This window comes from Ochotona princeps, chromosome 14 (genome assembly GCF_030435755.1).
Source record: "Ochotona princeps isolate mOchPri1 chromosome 14, mOchPri1.hap1, whole genome shotgun sequence".
Classification (NCBI taxonomy): Eukaryota; Metazoa; Chordata; class Mammalia; order Lagomorpha; family Ochotonidae; genus Ochotona; species Ochotona princeps.
Window position 1 is genome coordinate 26,066,543 of NC_080845.1, and position 13,755 is coordinate 26,080,297.

General features: G+C 39.5%; 1 protein-coding gene across 9 annotated transcripts; it reads right to left on the minus strand.

Annotated features, from left to right (window-relative positions):
- Positions 1–635: 635 nt before the first annotated feature.
- ZNF189 (zinc finger protein 189) lies at positions 636–13,744 on the minus strand. 9 transcript variants are annotated; one of them, XM_058672503.1, is made up of 4 exons: positions 13,460–13,744; positions 13,061–13,205; positions 12,643–12,727; positions 636–3,316 (listed from the first exon to the last, which is right to left on the minus strand). In XM_058672503.1, exons 3-4 carry the CDS (start codon positions 12,674–12,676, stop codon positions 1,599–1,601), a joined length of 1,752 nt encoding a protein of 583 aa, XP_058528486.1. In that variant the 5' UTR covers positions 12,677–12,727; positions 13,061–13,205; positions 13,460–13,744; the 3' UTR covers positions 636–1,598. The 9 variants fall into 9 exon arrangements, with proteins under 9 accessions (XP_058528486.1, XP_058528484.1, XP_058528483.1 ...); XM_058672501.1 differs by lacking the exon at positions 13,061–13,205 and adding an exon at positions 13,206–13,362 and having other exon boundaries at positions 12,643–12,724; XM_058672500.1 differs by lacking the exon at positions 13,061–13,205 and adding an exon at positions 13,206–13,362.
- Between the last annotated feature and the right edge of the window lie 11 nt (positions 13,745–13,755).

Here is a 13,755-nt window from a genome sequence, read left to right on the forward strand (position 1 = left end):
TCAATGTGTGTAGCATAAACACACATTTTGCACATTTATACTGAGAACATGTTTAAAAATCTCCTAAGTTGAGACTCTATTCTGGGACCCACCAGCATAAATAAGCGTGGGAAGATACAGGGCAATATTTTATTCAGGAATCAGATGTGGCCTTTTGTGTACTTTCTTTGGAATCTTTGAAACGTTAAATGTACGGTAACCAAATACCTAATTTGAATAAGGCAATACACGAAGTATACTTTTATGCATGCATGCAAACACACATGATATTCAGAGATGGGAAAAACTAAAGTGTGCAGGAGGTGAATTTTAAAATGGCTGAGGTATAAGAGAAATGGAGACAATTTATTACAACTTCTAGGAAGTTAAAATTACAAAGTTCCAGCTATTTGGAATTATACACTTTGAAACGAAAACAAAACAAAACAAAACAAACAAACAAAAAAACAAAAGCAAATTTCAACTAAATTTCAATTGAAGTACTCTAGAAGAGAATAACTGGTTGTAGGTAGAACAAATGAGAGCAAGTTTCTTCAAATTCTTGATTGTAACAACCAACCAACCAACCAAACAAAAAACCCAGTAATGTATTCGACAGGATTGATTCTACACTAAGGAAACAAATAACTTCCACACAGAGCAAAAAACAAAACCAACTTTAATGATTAAAACAGATTAATAGGTTTATAATAACCATTATGGGAAGACCGAGAATCAGAAGTAAAGATTTTTAAATTGCATGCAAAACCTAGTTACCATTAAAACCAAAGCAATATCAAAATATCTCAGCTTCCTAGCATAGACTCTAGGCCCTTTCCAAATATGTACACTTTCACATGCTTCTAGTTGTAAAGGAGTAAGCTTATTCATATAGGACTACAAATATCTTTCCCAGATGAGAGGGCACACAGTATCTTCCCTCCATCGTTTTGGGCCAATCTCAAAGGGAAAAAGGCACTCCCCAAGGGTCCTTGGTAACACCTTTGCTAAATTCGTTAATCACTCACGTGATCTTTAAAGTTACATTTATTTCATAGATCTGGGAACTACCTTTCATCAACTTAGAAGCCAAATAATTAGCTTTCTTAAAGAGACAAAAACTGCAAACTGGTTTCAAAAACATCTGGGCTTTGCTTCCTTGACAACTACTTAATGACTGGACTTTGGCATGCAAAGCCAAACATATTACAGAACTAAAAGGACCGCCACATGATATAGTTGTAAGACCATTTAAATCAATATTCTGTTTTCTAGTATCTGCTGCTACTAGTTCCCTTGTAGTGATCTGACTTTGTCCTTCAGAGCAACTCTTCCATGCTCTGCATCTGGGTTTAATCTCTCTACTGAAAGATTCATTAAGAAAACAAAACACAAGCCAGATGTTTCAGTTTCCAGGTCTTTATGACCATTAAAACAAGGAGCAATAGAAGTTAACCGCTCATAAACAGTTATCCATTATTCACAGAAACCTTAGAAACCATTTGTCTGAGTTCAAAGAGAATCTGCTTCATCACTACATCTGATTTATACCAAAACTGCACCTGGGTAGCTAGGATAGCTAGTTTCACATGAAATTGAGCTGACATATTTTTCAGCACTTACTGCATCCATGCAGTGTGCAATTTTTGATGCTGAATAAGAGAAAGCTGGCAATTGAAGGCTTCACCACAAGCATCACATTCATGGATTTCTTGTGATTTCACTTCAGCATGGATCTTCTGATGATTGACTAGGCTGCGCTGCTGACTGAAACTTTTGTCACACTTCTCACATTTATAAGGTTTCTCTCCTGTGTGTATTCTCTGATGCTGAATTAGACCTGAGTTCCGACTAAAGGCCTTCCCACATTCGTCACATTTATGGGGTTTATTACCCGTGTGAACACCCTGATGTCGAATAAGATTACAAAGTTGACTGAAGCTTTTGCCACACTGTCTGCACAGATAGGGTCTCTCACCAGTGTGGATCCTCTGATGTTCAATAAGAAATGAGCTCCGACTGAAGCTTTTCCCACAAACAGTACACAGATAGGGCTTTTCTCCAGTGTGGATTCTTTGATGTTGCACAAGATGAGCACTTACACTAAAAGTCTTCCCACATTCATCACATTTGTAAGATTTTTCCTTAGGATAAACCTCCTGTTGTATAACAAGACTGCAATTTGGATCAAAACTGTCCTTAGTTTCATTATATTGGTAAGTCTTCTCCCTGGTATGGATTCTCTGATGTTGAATAAGACCTGAGCTCCTACTAAAGGCTTTTCCACATTCCTCACATTTATGAGGTTTGTCCCCTGTGTGAATTCTCTGATGACGAGTTAGATTACAAAGCTGACTAAAGCTTTTTCCACATTCTTTGCACTGGTAAGGTCGTTCACCAGTATGGATCCTCTGATGCTCAATAAGGAATGAGCTCCGACTGAAGCTTTTTCCACATTCAATACAAAGAAAAGGCTTTTCACCCGTGTGGATTTTTTGGTGTTGTATAAGGTATGTACTTAATCTAAAGGCTTTCCCACATTCACCACATTTATGGGGTCGTTCCCCAGTGTGAATTCTCTGATGTTCAACAAGCAGTGAATTTCTACTAAAGCTTTTCTTGCATTTGGTACAGTGATAGGGTTTCTCACCAGTATGAGTTCTTTGATGTTCAATAAGGTGTGACTTCCAGCTGAAAGCTTTCCCACAGTCATTACATTTATGGGGCTTCTCACCTGTATGAATCCTTTGATGCTTAACAAGGCTCCTTCTCTGGCTAAAGCTTTGCTTACACTGATTACACTGATAAGGTCTTTCTCCAGTGTGGATTCTTTGATGTCTAATAAGAGTCGAACTTACACTAAATGTTTTTCCACAGTAATTACACTCATAGGGCCTTTCTCCAGTGTGAATTCTCTGATGTTCAATAACAAATGAACTGCGACTGAAACTTTTCCCACATTCATTGCATTGAAAAGGTTTCTCACCGGTATGGACCCTTTGATGCTGAATGAAATGGGCCTTGCGGACAAAACCTTTTCCACATTCTTCACACCTGTGGCATTTCTCTTCTGAGTTTGGTCTTTTCCGGATGATGTTAGTGTTGCTCCTGAACATTCTCGATTCCTGGGTCAGAGATTCCCTTGGTATTTCCCACAAGAATATCCCTCTCTGTTTATCTAACCTACCAACCAGTTCAAAGGTTTCTTTCCCCATAGGATCCTGGTCAATTTCACTTTTGATTCTCCTAACTATTACACCCTGTGGTTCCACTTCTTCCTCAATTTCTTCAATTTCTTGTTTGATAGTTGGCTCCTCATCACCTTTGTTTAAAACATCTGAAACAACAAACAAATATAGACACCAGCCTAACTCTTTGGTGGCAAGAAGAAATTACAAAACAAAACAAAAAAACCCCAAAAAGCAGTACTCAAAAAATTAGTAATAAATAAATAAATAAACTATGTATAAAATGTTTTACTATTTCATACTATTGTTGTGTAGATTACAACAGTTCACACATACAAGCCATTTATAAAGTACATGACAAGGAGTATAAGTATGTAAATAATATTTGGTATTTGTTACTGGATACAATGAAATTTTTTAGAGTAGAGTATGAAGAGTAATCATAGGAAGAGAATGAGTCAGTAGGAGAAAGCAGAGTTGTGAAGAAGGGTTCATAAAACAATATCGAATTATATAACATGGGCAAGCAAGCAGGTAGTGATGGGATTAGCTAGTACCTCAGAAAACAAAGTAACATGGGAGGAATACAGATTCAAAAAACTTAGGTTAAGAAAAGTATTATTGGAATGTGAACAGATCAAGGAACTGACATAAAGGAACATACAAAAAGGATGTCAGGAAGGATGAAAGACAGGCATGCAACAATTCATTAATAAAAATTTATGCATTACCCACTGCAAGAGTATATGTAATAAGCCAGGATTCAGAAACAAGACAGGCAGCCCCCAACCGTATGGTATTAAGTAAAAACGGGAAAAGAAAATAATGATAGAGAATATATTAAGTAAAAAGCAGCTTCTATATGAAATCACAAAATAGTTGTAAACAAAAAAGGCTGAAGTGATATGGAATCTATGACACAGAGAATTGAGCATAAAGGAACATGGCCAAAATTAATAGAATAGGTAATAAAAGACTATAGCAGTCTATGGTAACTTCCGAGATCAGACGAGATCGGGCGCATTGGTCTATGGTAACTTACGACTTCACTTACCACAAATGATACCACATTCTTAAAAGATTTTAACAAATGATTCTCAACCCTCTAGAGACAGAAGACCTGAAGCTCACCAGCTTTTGTAACTGACTGTGTGATTTCTGAGAAATGAATGTTTCATGTAATTTATAAAAAATATTAATTTATTTTTATTGAAAAGGCAGATTTATAGAGAGCAGAAGCAGAGAGAAAGATCTTCCACCCAAATGGCCACAATGGCCAGAACTGAGCCAATCCCAAGCCAGGAGCTTCTGGGACGAAGCAGGAACCTGGACTGAAGTGAACCAGCTGGCACATAAACTGGTGCCTAGGTGCTACAAGGTTGAAGTTCAGCCAGTTGAGCCTTTGTATCTGCCCCATGTTTCTTGTATTAAAGAGAAGACAGTATAATGGTGTATGGTATAAAGAGTGGTAGGTAGTTTCCTTAAGCCTGACTCTGAGTCCTTCCCCAATTTTTCAATTCTTTCTAATTTTTACAGAATCCAACTTCAAAATATATTATCAAATTTATCTATGACCCTAAGTAAGTTTATTTTTTCATATATCCTTTTTTATAATTTTCTAGTTTTCTAACTATGGATCATCTTTGAATTCTGTCTTCACTTACTTGGAACCAGTCATCATTATTAATTCTCCCAAAAGCCACCAAACAAAAACTTCCATTATGCCCTTTAAGAAACTACTAGCAGCTTTATTTCTGCTTATTTCGCCTTCAATCTCCCCTTTCAAAATCATTTTCAATGAACTACTTTCATTCACACAATGAAAAAGGATGAAACAAACTCTCCTGATTCTCTGCTCTTTAATTGTAAAATTACACACAACAGAGGCTGGTGTTGTGGCACAGTCGGTTAAACCATATTAGCACCAGATCAAGTCTTGTCTGCTCCACTTCAATAGAGCTTAACTGGGGGAAAAGCAGTACAAGATGGCCCAAACACTTGGGCTCCTACCATCCACAGAGGAGATCCAGATGCAATCCCAGGCTCCTGACTTCGGCCTGTGCCAGCCCTGACTCTTGCAGGCATTTGGGGAATGAACAATCAAGCTGAAGATGTCTTTCCCTCTAACTTTGCTTTTATTAATGTCTTAGTATAATATATATAAAATACTTAAACACATTTCCCATTCCTATCCAAAGCCAATCCTACTGCTTCTTGATCCCACTCTTCTCTGGGCAATTACTACTGTTGTCCAATTATCACTATTCTTTCATTAATCTATATTCTCCACTGACAACTTTCTACCATCACACAAGTTGGAGTATTTCCAACTCTGTCTTGAACCTGAAATCTTTCTTTTAATGAAAAATCAAGATTTGTGGGGCCAGCACAGTGGCTCAACAGGCTAATCTGCCAACCAATCCCACATAGGTGTTTGCTTATGTCCTGGCTGTTCCACTTCCCATTCAGCTCTCTGCTTATGGTCTGAGAAAGCAGGAGAGGATGGTTCAAAGCCTTGGGACCCCACACCCATGTGAGACACCCAGAACAGGCTCCTGGCTTCTAGTTATAGATAGGCTCAGCTCCAGCCATTGCAGCTATTTGTGAACTAGGGAATGGAAGATCTTTCTCTCTCTGCTTCTCTCTGTAAATCTGACTTTCCAATAAAAAAAAAATAATCTTAAGAGAGAGGGAGAGAAAATATATCAAGCTTTTTGGCAACTCACAAGGTGGTTTTCCATGCCCAACCTTTTCCAGTTAAATCTCTCCTGCAAGCAACTATGAAATCTGGTTTCCATTTCCAGCACCTAGGGAAACTTCTCATCAAATCAATGACTTTCAAACAACACAATGGGCATTTTTCAGTCTTTACTCAGTAGCATCTGACACTGTTTATCATATCCATTTCTTTATATTACATGTTCTTAGTTTCTATGCTACCACATTTTATTTCTTAGGCCATATCTAATACATGTACTTCATTTATTTCTCTTCCTTTGTTGATCATCTTATATAACTGTTATCCAGGTTGACAAAATTACTTATTCTCTATCTACATCCTCTGGACATCTCCATTTAGATAGCACAAAACGGTCTTACAAACAATATGATCATTATCTGTTCTCATATCATTCCCCACATCTAAGTCTCACCACCTTTTACAAAAAAAAGATCTTAAGGAAGAAAACAATTCCAGACTTCTCCCCATTTCTTATTGTTAAACATCCCAATCACAGATTCCTTTTCAGCATCTGCTTTCTTTTAACCCTCAGTCACATAAGCCATTTAATAATTTTTTGGTGCCTTGGTCTTTGGGCTGTCCTCACATTACCTCTGCCTTACTGGTCTCATGTTTAAAAAATGGAATTCTGGGGCCAGTGTTGTGGCACAGTAGGCTAAGCTTCCACCTTTGGTGCTGGCATTCCATACGGGCACAGGTTCATATCCTTGTTGCTCCACTTCCAATTCAGTTCCCTGCTTGTGCACCTATGAAAGCAGTGGATAATGGATCAAGCCCATGGGCCCCTGCCCCACATGGGAGACCAGAGGAAGCTCCTTGCATCAGATTAGCTCAGCTCTGGCCAGTAAGGCCATTTGGTGAGTGAACCAGCAGATGGAAGATCTCTCTCTCTCTCTGTAATTCTACCTTTTAGATATAAATAAATAAATTAGATCTTTAAAAAAAGTGGAATTCTACTCATTTCATCACTTACAGATTTAGCAGCACTACATCGTCTTCAAGATCATACCAAAGCCCTGTATTATATTCAGGATTTTTCACATTCTCACTTATACTATTGTACTTTATATAGGTAAACCGCATGTATCAGTCTTTTCATGTCATACCTTTGTGTATTTCATTTATTAAGTGTGCCCCAGAATTGTATATCTGGGCATCTCGATTCTCTTAAGATTCAGTTCAAAGTCATATATAGTTCCTCAATAAAGCCTCTGCTGCGTCCACTAGACAGGTTCAGGTATTCTGTTTTTCAATCTGTCATCCACTCATAGCTTCATTATGGTTATTGTACTGCACTTTTAAACTATATGTCTTTGTATCCTCCATTGCATTATAAGTTCCTGGGAAGAGCACTGTGGCACAGTGGTTAAGCCACATGGGACTTCTGCATCACATACTGGAGTGACTGGTTTCAGTCCCAGTTATTCTGTGCTTTGAATTCAGCTTCCTAATGATGTCCCTGGGAGGCAGATGGTTCAAATACTTGAATCCTGCCAAGCATGTGAAAAAGCTGGATGGAGATCTTGGCTCCTGGCTCTACCCTGGCCTAACTATGGCTGCTTTTGTCATTTGGGGAGCTAATCAATCGATGAATAACATTCTTCTTTTGCCTTTCTAATATTTATACTAAGTACATTTTACAAAAAATTCTCTGTGAGAAGGCAAAGTCTCTTTGAAATACAGTTTATTCAGTGGATATTGTCCTAGGGGTTTTATTTAAAGGGATTAAGATAGCATTATCATTACTTGCAAAACAAATGTCTACCTAAAACTCTTAAAACATTCAAATGAAAATATAATTGCAACAATCAAGATTTAAAAACTGGCTGTTATTGCCAAGAAACCTGTTTAGTAATTTTTAAAGATAAGTGAATATGCTTTCTACAATCGTAATAACAAACTTAAAAACCTAGAAACACAAGAAATGTATAAAAGGCATAAAATAATCTTAAAAATTTTTTAAAAGACAAAAGGATAAACAGAGTCAATTAAACAATCATACTCGATGTTATAAGAATCTCAAATCTTTCAAAAATTCTGTGCAACTAATTGCATTCCAATTAAAATCACACGAATCACAAAGAAACACTCAATAAATTTGGATTTCAGGGCCAGCACATAGCTTACTAGGCTAATCCTCCACCTATAAGCTCCACAACCCGTATGGGCACTGGCTTATACACTGGTTGCTCCACTTCCCATCCAGCAACCTGCTTGTGCCTGGGAAAGCATTAGGGGATGGCTCACATCTTTGGGCCCCTGCACTCACATGGGAGACCTGGAAGAAGTTCCTGGTTTTGGATCAGCTCAGCTCCAGCCATTGAGGCCATCTGGGAAGTGAAAGCAGATAGAAGATCTTTCTATCTCTTCACTTCGTAAATCTGTCTTCTAATAAAAATAAATAAATCTTAATAAGATTTTAATTTCAATTGGAATTATACAACCAATTTAAGTATATCCTGAAAAAGAATACTACAGAATTAATTATCTTATCAGATATGAAATACAGTACTTTGTTAAAGTAAGTGAAACTGACAGTCATAAAAAGAAAGTAGTCAATAGGTTTGTGACACACAGAGGAGTATGGGTTCCCACATACAGTAGCCTTGAGATGACTATCCATTAGATTTGAGCTTGCTAGCCTTATTTTCTGGTCATTACATTTGCATGTCATCCTTGTATGTCATTTTCCCATGCTGTGGTAATAGCCAATTTAGCTACACTAGATAGCCGACTCTCTCCAGGAATGTGAAGTAAAACTGAAATAGTTATTAATCTGAACGTGGTTACAATTTTTTTAACTTACACAACCCAGCGCAATGGCTCAGTGGCTAAATCCTTGCCTTGCAAGTACTAGGATCCCATATGGGCGCCAGTTCATGTAACTGCTGCTCCACTTTCCTTCCAGCTCTCTGCTTGTGGAAAGCAGTTAGAGGACGGCCCAAGGCCTTGGGTCCCTGCTTCCACATGGGAGACCTGGAAGAAGCTCCTGGCTTCAGATCGGCTCAGCTCCAGCTGCTGCAGCCCCTTGGGGAGTGAACCAGTGGACAAAAGATCTTTCTCTGTATCTCTTTTTCTCTGCAAATCTGCCTTTCCAATCAAAATAAGTCAATCTTAAAATTTTTTTTTCACTTACCAACTCACAATCTGAGACCACAGAAACAAATGTAAGCAGGAGAGACTTGTCTTCCATGGGAAAAGAAACAAAGCAAAAAGAATCTTAAGGACTCCCAACTTCATATGTTGGAAATCTTAATCTCCAATGTGATGGTATCTAGTGGTGAAGTCTTCTGTTCAGAAATAGGTTTAGACGAGATCTTGAAGGTAGACTCGAAGAAGGGATTAATATCCATATAAATGCAGGCAAAAGATAAGAGCACACATTCTCTGGATCATGGGAGAACTAACTACCTGCCAGAGAGTGTGCCCTCTCCAGGAACTGAATCTACTAGTGCCTTGATGTGGACTTTCCCACCTTCCAGAACCGAGAGATAACTGTTATTGGTCACCCATGCTATAGCATATTGTCACAGCAGCGTGGACTAACCACCAACAGAATAACTCCCAACTTCCTGGATTGATTTGATTTCTGATGTGTAGTTTTAGTAATGTTCCTATGTCCTGAAAGACATCCTTATGCCTCTAGAATAATTTCCTTTAAGTTTGGCATAAGCTAGCTTGAATTGATTGTAATAATCTTTAATCAAATAGTTTTAGTAATATGAAAATTGGCAAGAAAGAGAGAATGCAAGATAATGATGAATTAACTTTAGGACAGAATAGGAGCTGGCATGCTTTCTCGGGGAAGGATCAAACAGTAGACATTTTTCTCTTTGTGAGCCGTTATAACCTCTATTCCACCTGCTACTCACTACTTTCATTGTATATGAAAGTAATCATAGATAAAACGTAAAAGACTGGGCATATCCATGTTTCAATAAAACCTTAATTATAAAAATCGGCAATGGTCATAGTTGTTAATGTTAGTATCCATCAGAGAATAAAATGAACAGGTTTCCTAATTAACAGAATGGGAGAATGGGGAGGGGAATTCAATGGTTAATTAACTGTCAAATAAATGAATAACTGAACAAAAAACTGAAAAGAGACTACAAAGTTAAAAAAAAAAAACTTGTAGTTGTAGCAACCTTTAGTTCACTGTGACTCAAGTAGACTAAAAAGACTGATTAAAACTGAAGATGTCAGCAAATCAAGGCATCACCAATGTGGCTAAGATACCTGTTAAAGAAAAACAACATGGAAAGGAAAAACAGGAAAGAGCAGGCAAAATGATAAAGCCAAACAGAATCGCGTTAGGAAGAGCACTCAAACGAAGGATAAGAGAACACTGAAGTGGAAAAGGAGAGAAAGAATGACCTTTTATCAAAAGGGCACTAATCAAGGGGTTGGAGTGGGTGGTGGTCTTTGAGGAGATGACAAGATAGTAGGAAGAGAAATAATGGCAGAAAGCTGTACTGAGGTTGCAGTAAAGAATAAAGCGTAAAAATGCAAAATGATAGACAGCTCACAGTCACACCTTTGTCCACAGGGTAATCAGATGCTACAGAATCAGGTGCAGGCAAGGCTGGGTAGCTGATTGATTCTATCATCCAGGATACCATAAATATGAATACATTGATTCAGAGACATCATGGCATTAAAAAAGTCAACAGAAGACATGGCTTAAGATTCAAGTTGTATACAGGAAATAATAAGCTAAGACATCTAAACAGAAGCCATAATAGGTTAATTGAGAAATTAAGATTTTAAAAAAATTAAGTTATGAGGAATTTTAGGGAGTTAACAAGTAAGATTATAGAGCTGACTCTGTGCTAAGTGCTGGAGAAATCAAATAAAAATATGTAGTTTCCATTCTTATAATGAGCACTGTGATTAGAGAAATAAGATATAAAGATCATAGCATCATGACAAATTCATAGCATAACACGATCAATTCAACAATGAAACACACGTAAGGTAGCACACAGGAAGGAGTGTTTAATTCAGATGAGAAGGGTTTTTAAATTTTGATTACTTTGAGACTTGTCAGGTCTGAGTTAATATGTGATCTTTTCAAAGAAAAGATCATGATACTGGGAAAAAAGCCTGTTGCTTTTGATGGTGAGCTCATATGGATCACTGTGAAACAATTTAAAGTGAGTTTAGAGGAGAGACAAAGGAGTTTAAACACCATCGCAGGTAAAGAGGAACAGAACACTTTTACTACTCTTACATACACTGGGCTATGAAGAGAACAAGTACCAAGTTACTAAGAGCAATAAGAGGAAGACTGGTCAAAAGAGGGCTTTTTCATTCTTATGCCCAAATGAAATAATCATGAATATATCTATTAACAAGAAAAAGTTATGAAGGGAGAAGCACTATAGACTGAGGCTGTAAAGGGGAACAAAACACGATGAATGATGGAAAGTTCTGGAGAAGAGAGAAGATACGAACAAGTGTGCCGACCAGGGCAGAGATGCTGCGTTCAGGCTTAGTGGCTTCCATTTTCTCCGCAAAACATAAGATGAGATGGGACCACTTATAACTGAGGTCCCCACAAAAACTCCTAATGTTTCTGGAAAAATCACTAAAACCAATAGGAGAGTGAGCATATTAAGAACAAAAAACCACCGAAATATAAAAACCGATAAAAATGCAAGGAAAAAAACCATGCATACAGAAGGATATTAGTCTTTATGGCTAGACAGTTTTCCCTACTGTGCTTAGTAACACAGATAAGGAAGCAAGTCTGTATTACGACAGGTAGAGCATAACATCAAGGTGGCAAAATGATTAAACAAGGAAGTAAAAGTTTAGAACTGATACACTGGTGAAAACAACAGATTTGTAATGAGAAAACTCATTAAGGATGGCTAGATACATGTTGCAATGAGTAGGAGTGAGTGACAGGCAAACTGTAGTCCATTTGGTTGAGGCATAAAAAATTGTCTGGTTTTGGTCACCTTTTTCTAATTACAGTCCATAAACAGCATTTATCAGTGCTCTGAGTTGTTTTATAAAATACAGCCCTAAAGTCAATTGGTTGAGTTCCACTGAGGCTCAAGTCCTAGCTAGATCACCAGCAGCGTGGGTTAAAGTGGAGAAGACTGTAAGATATGTGACAATATGTGTGAAGGACCAGACAAAATGTTGACAGGTCATGAAAAGGGATTTGAGTGGGTCGAGCAAGACTGGTGAGGAGGAGAGATTTTGATTGCAGGTGGAAAGCTTAATGCCTTGGGAGTAGTGGTGGGATGCTAGGAGAACAGTAACTTCTCCCTTCCAGCCATATGACAGCAGTGAGAAGCGCAGGAACAAGCAGCCCCCACACAAAGGTCTGCCAGAAGAAATGTGTCCTGGGCAAAGTGCCAGGTTCCACGTAAGGCAGGACTGGTAGGGAACATTCTGTGAAGGGGGACAGGGGCTCTAGAAGGCAGAGTGAATGACGGTGGGAGGAAAGCGGTGGGAGGATAAGCCACGAGGGAAGTACAGCAATATGGGAGGGAGATTCTGAAGACAGGGAGTTGGAGAGACTTGCTTCTGGCTCATTCTGGAAGCTAAGGCTCAAAGTCATGGAACTACTTAAGGGCTGAAAGGTCTGGATCAGCAATTGGGGGCAAAACACTTTGGGTACTGGCCTAAGAATTCTGGGTCTGAATCTTAGTACCTTGTAAGATATTGTAAGTTTTTAGTACCTGGTTAGATATTGTAAGAGGAATAGCAGATTCTTACCCAGTGAAACCAGGTTTCCGTAATTCTCCATCATGACATCTTTATACAGACTTCTCTGAGCTGGGTCCAGATAATCCCACTCCTCCTGGGTAAAAAACACAGCCACATCCTCAAATGTCAGCAACCCCTGAAATAGTACGATTTCTGCCGTCAGTTCCTGTGGTCTCAAGGCCAGCTCTACCACTGAAAAGAGCAGAAGCAATCATTTATCAGACTATGAGGCACGTGGTAACACTACCAGATGCCATCCAATGTTGGGAACCGACTGTAAGGGTATCTCAGGCCATGCTACCAGCAAGTGGAGGGCTACTTATTCGAAAAGTGAGGGAGTTAATGATAAGGCTTCTCTGGCTTAATAACGACACCATGACATTTTCATTTTGGTAAAGGGCCCCTGGCCTCTCCAAGCTTCCCTTACCTCATTGCCCTGCTCCAATTCTCTATTCGCACTGGCATGTGATCCAATTCAATTCCTTGAGCTTCTCTAAGCGTTTTACCTTGCTTGGGTCCAGGCTCCGTGCCAGGCGCAGAAGACACAGGGAAGGTCAAAAATGATGCCTCACCTGGGGGTAACTCACAAATGAGCCAGCCTGGAGCATTACTAATCTTCTCCAGCCCACTCACTAAGTCGCTCTTGGGAAACAGGAGCCGACGGGCAGTTGGTTCGCGAATCGCACCTCGTGGAGAACTACGGAGGGAGCTCCTAGCTTCGCGGCGGCCCTGCAAGAAGCCGGGTCAGGAGGCTGGAGGTGGGGGCGGCGGTGCGGCCTAGCTCCGGGGGGCGGCGAGACAACGGGGATCCCCAGAGACCACTTACCTTAGGCTCCGGAGGGGGTCTTGGGGAGGCCATCTCCCGCCAGAGACAAGAGTAGGAACTGGGTCGGCGGCTCAGAAAAGAGCTCCGGTGGGGCCTGCCTTGCGGCGCTCAGTGAGGCCCAGATGAAGACGAGGTTTCTCGGCTGTGTCCACCCAGATCCTGCCTTAGCACGCGAGCGGTCACGACCCTCAAAGCATATCAGACATAGTCCCTAGTTGCGTCCCAGGCTTGAACCGCAAGCCCTGCGTGAACGCGCAGCCTCTCGGGCCCTCTTTCGCGCCTCCTCCCAGCGGCCA

Bases quoted from the DNA above. Each gene is read 5' to 3' on its own strand.
- ZNF189 (XM_058672498.1), bottom strand. From the start codon at position 13,241: ATGCTCCAGGCTGGCTCATTTGTGAGTTACCCCCAG. The intron at 12,770-13,205 runs GTGAGGCATCAT...GTACTATTTCAG, and splicing joins CATTTGTGAGTTACCCCCAG to GGGTTGCTGACATTTGAGGA. The intron at 3,317-12,642 runs GTAAGAATCTGC...TTGTTGTTTCAG, and splicing joins CGGAAACCTGGTTTCACTGG to ATGTTTTAAACAAAGGTGAT.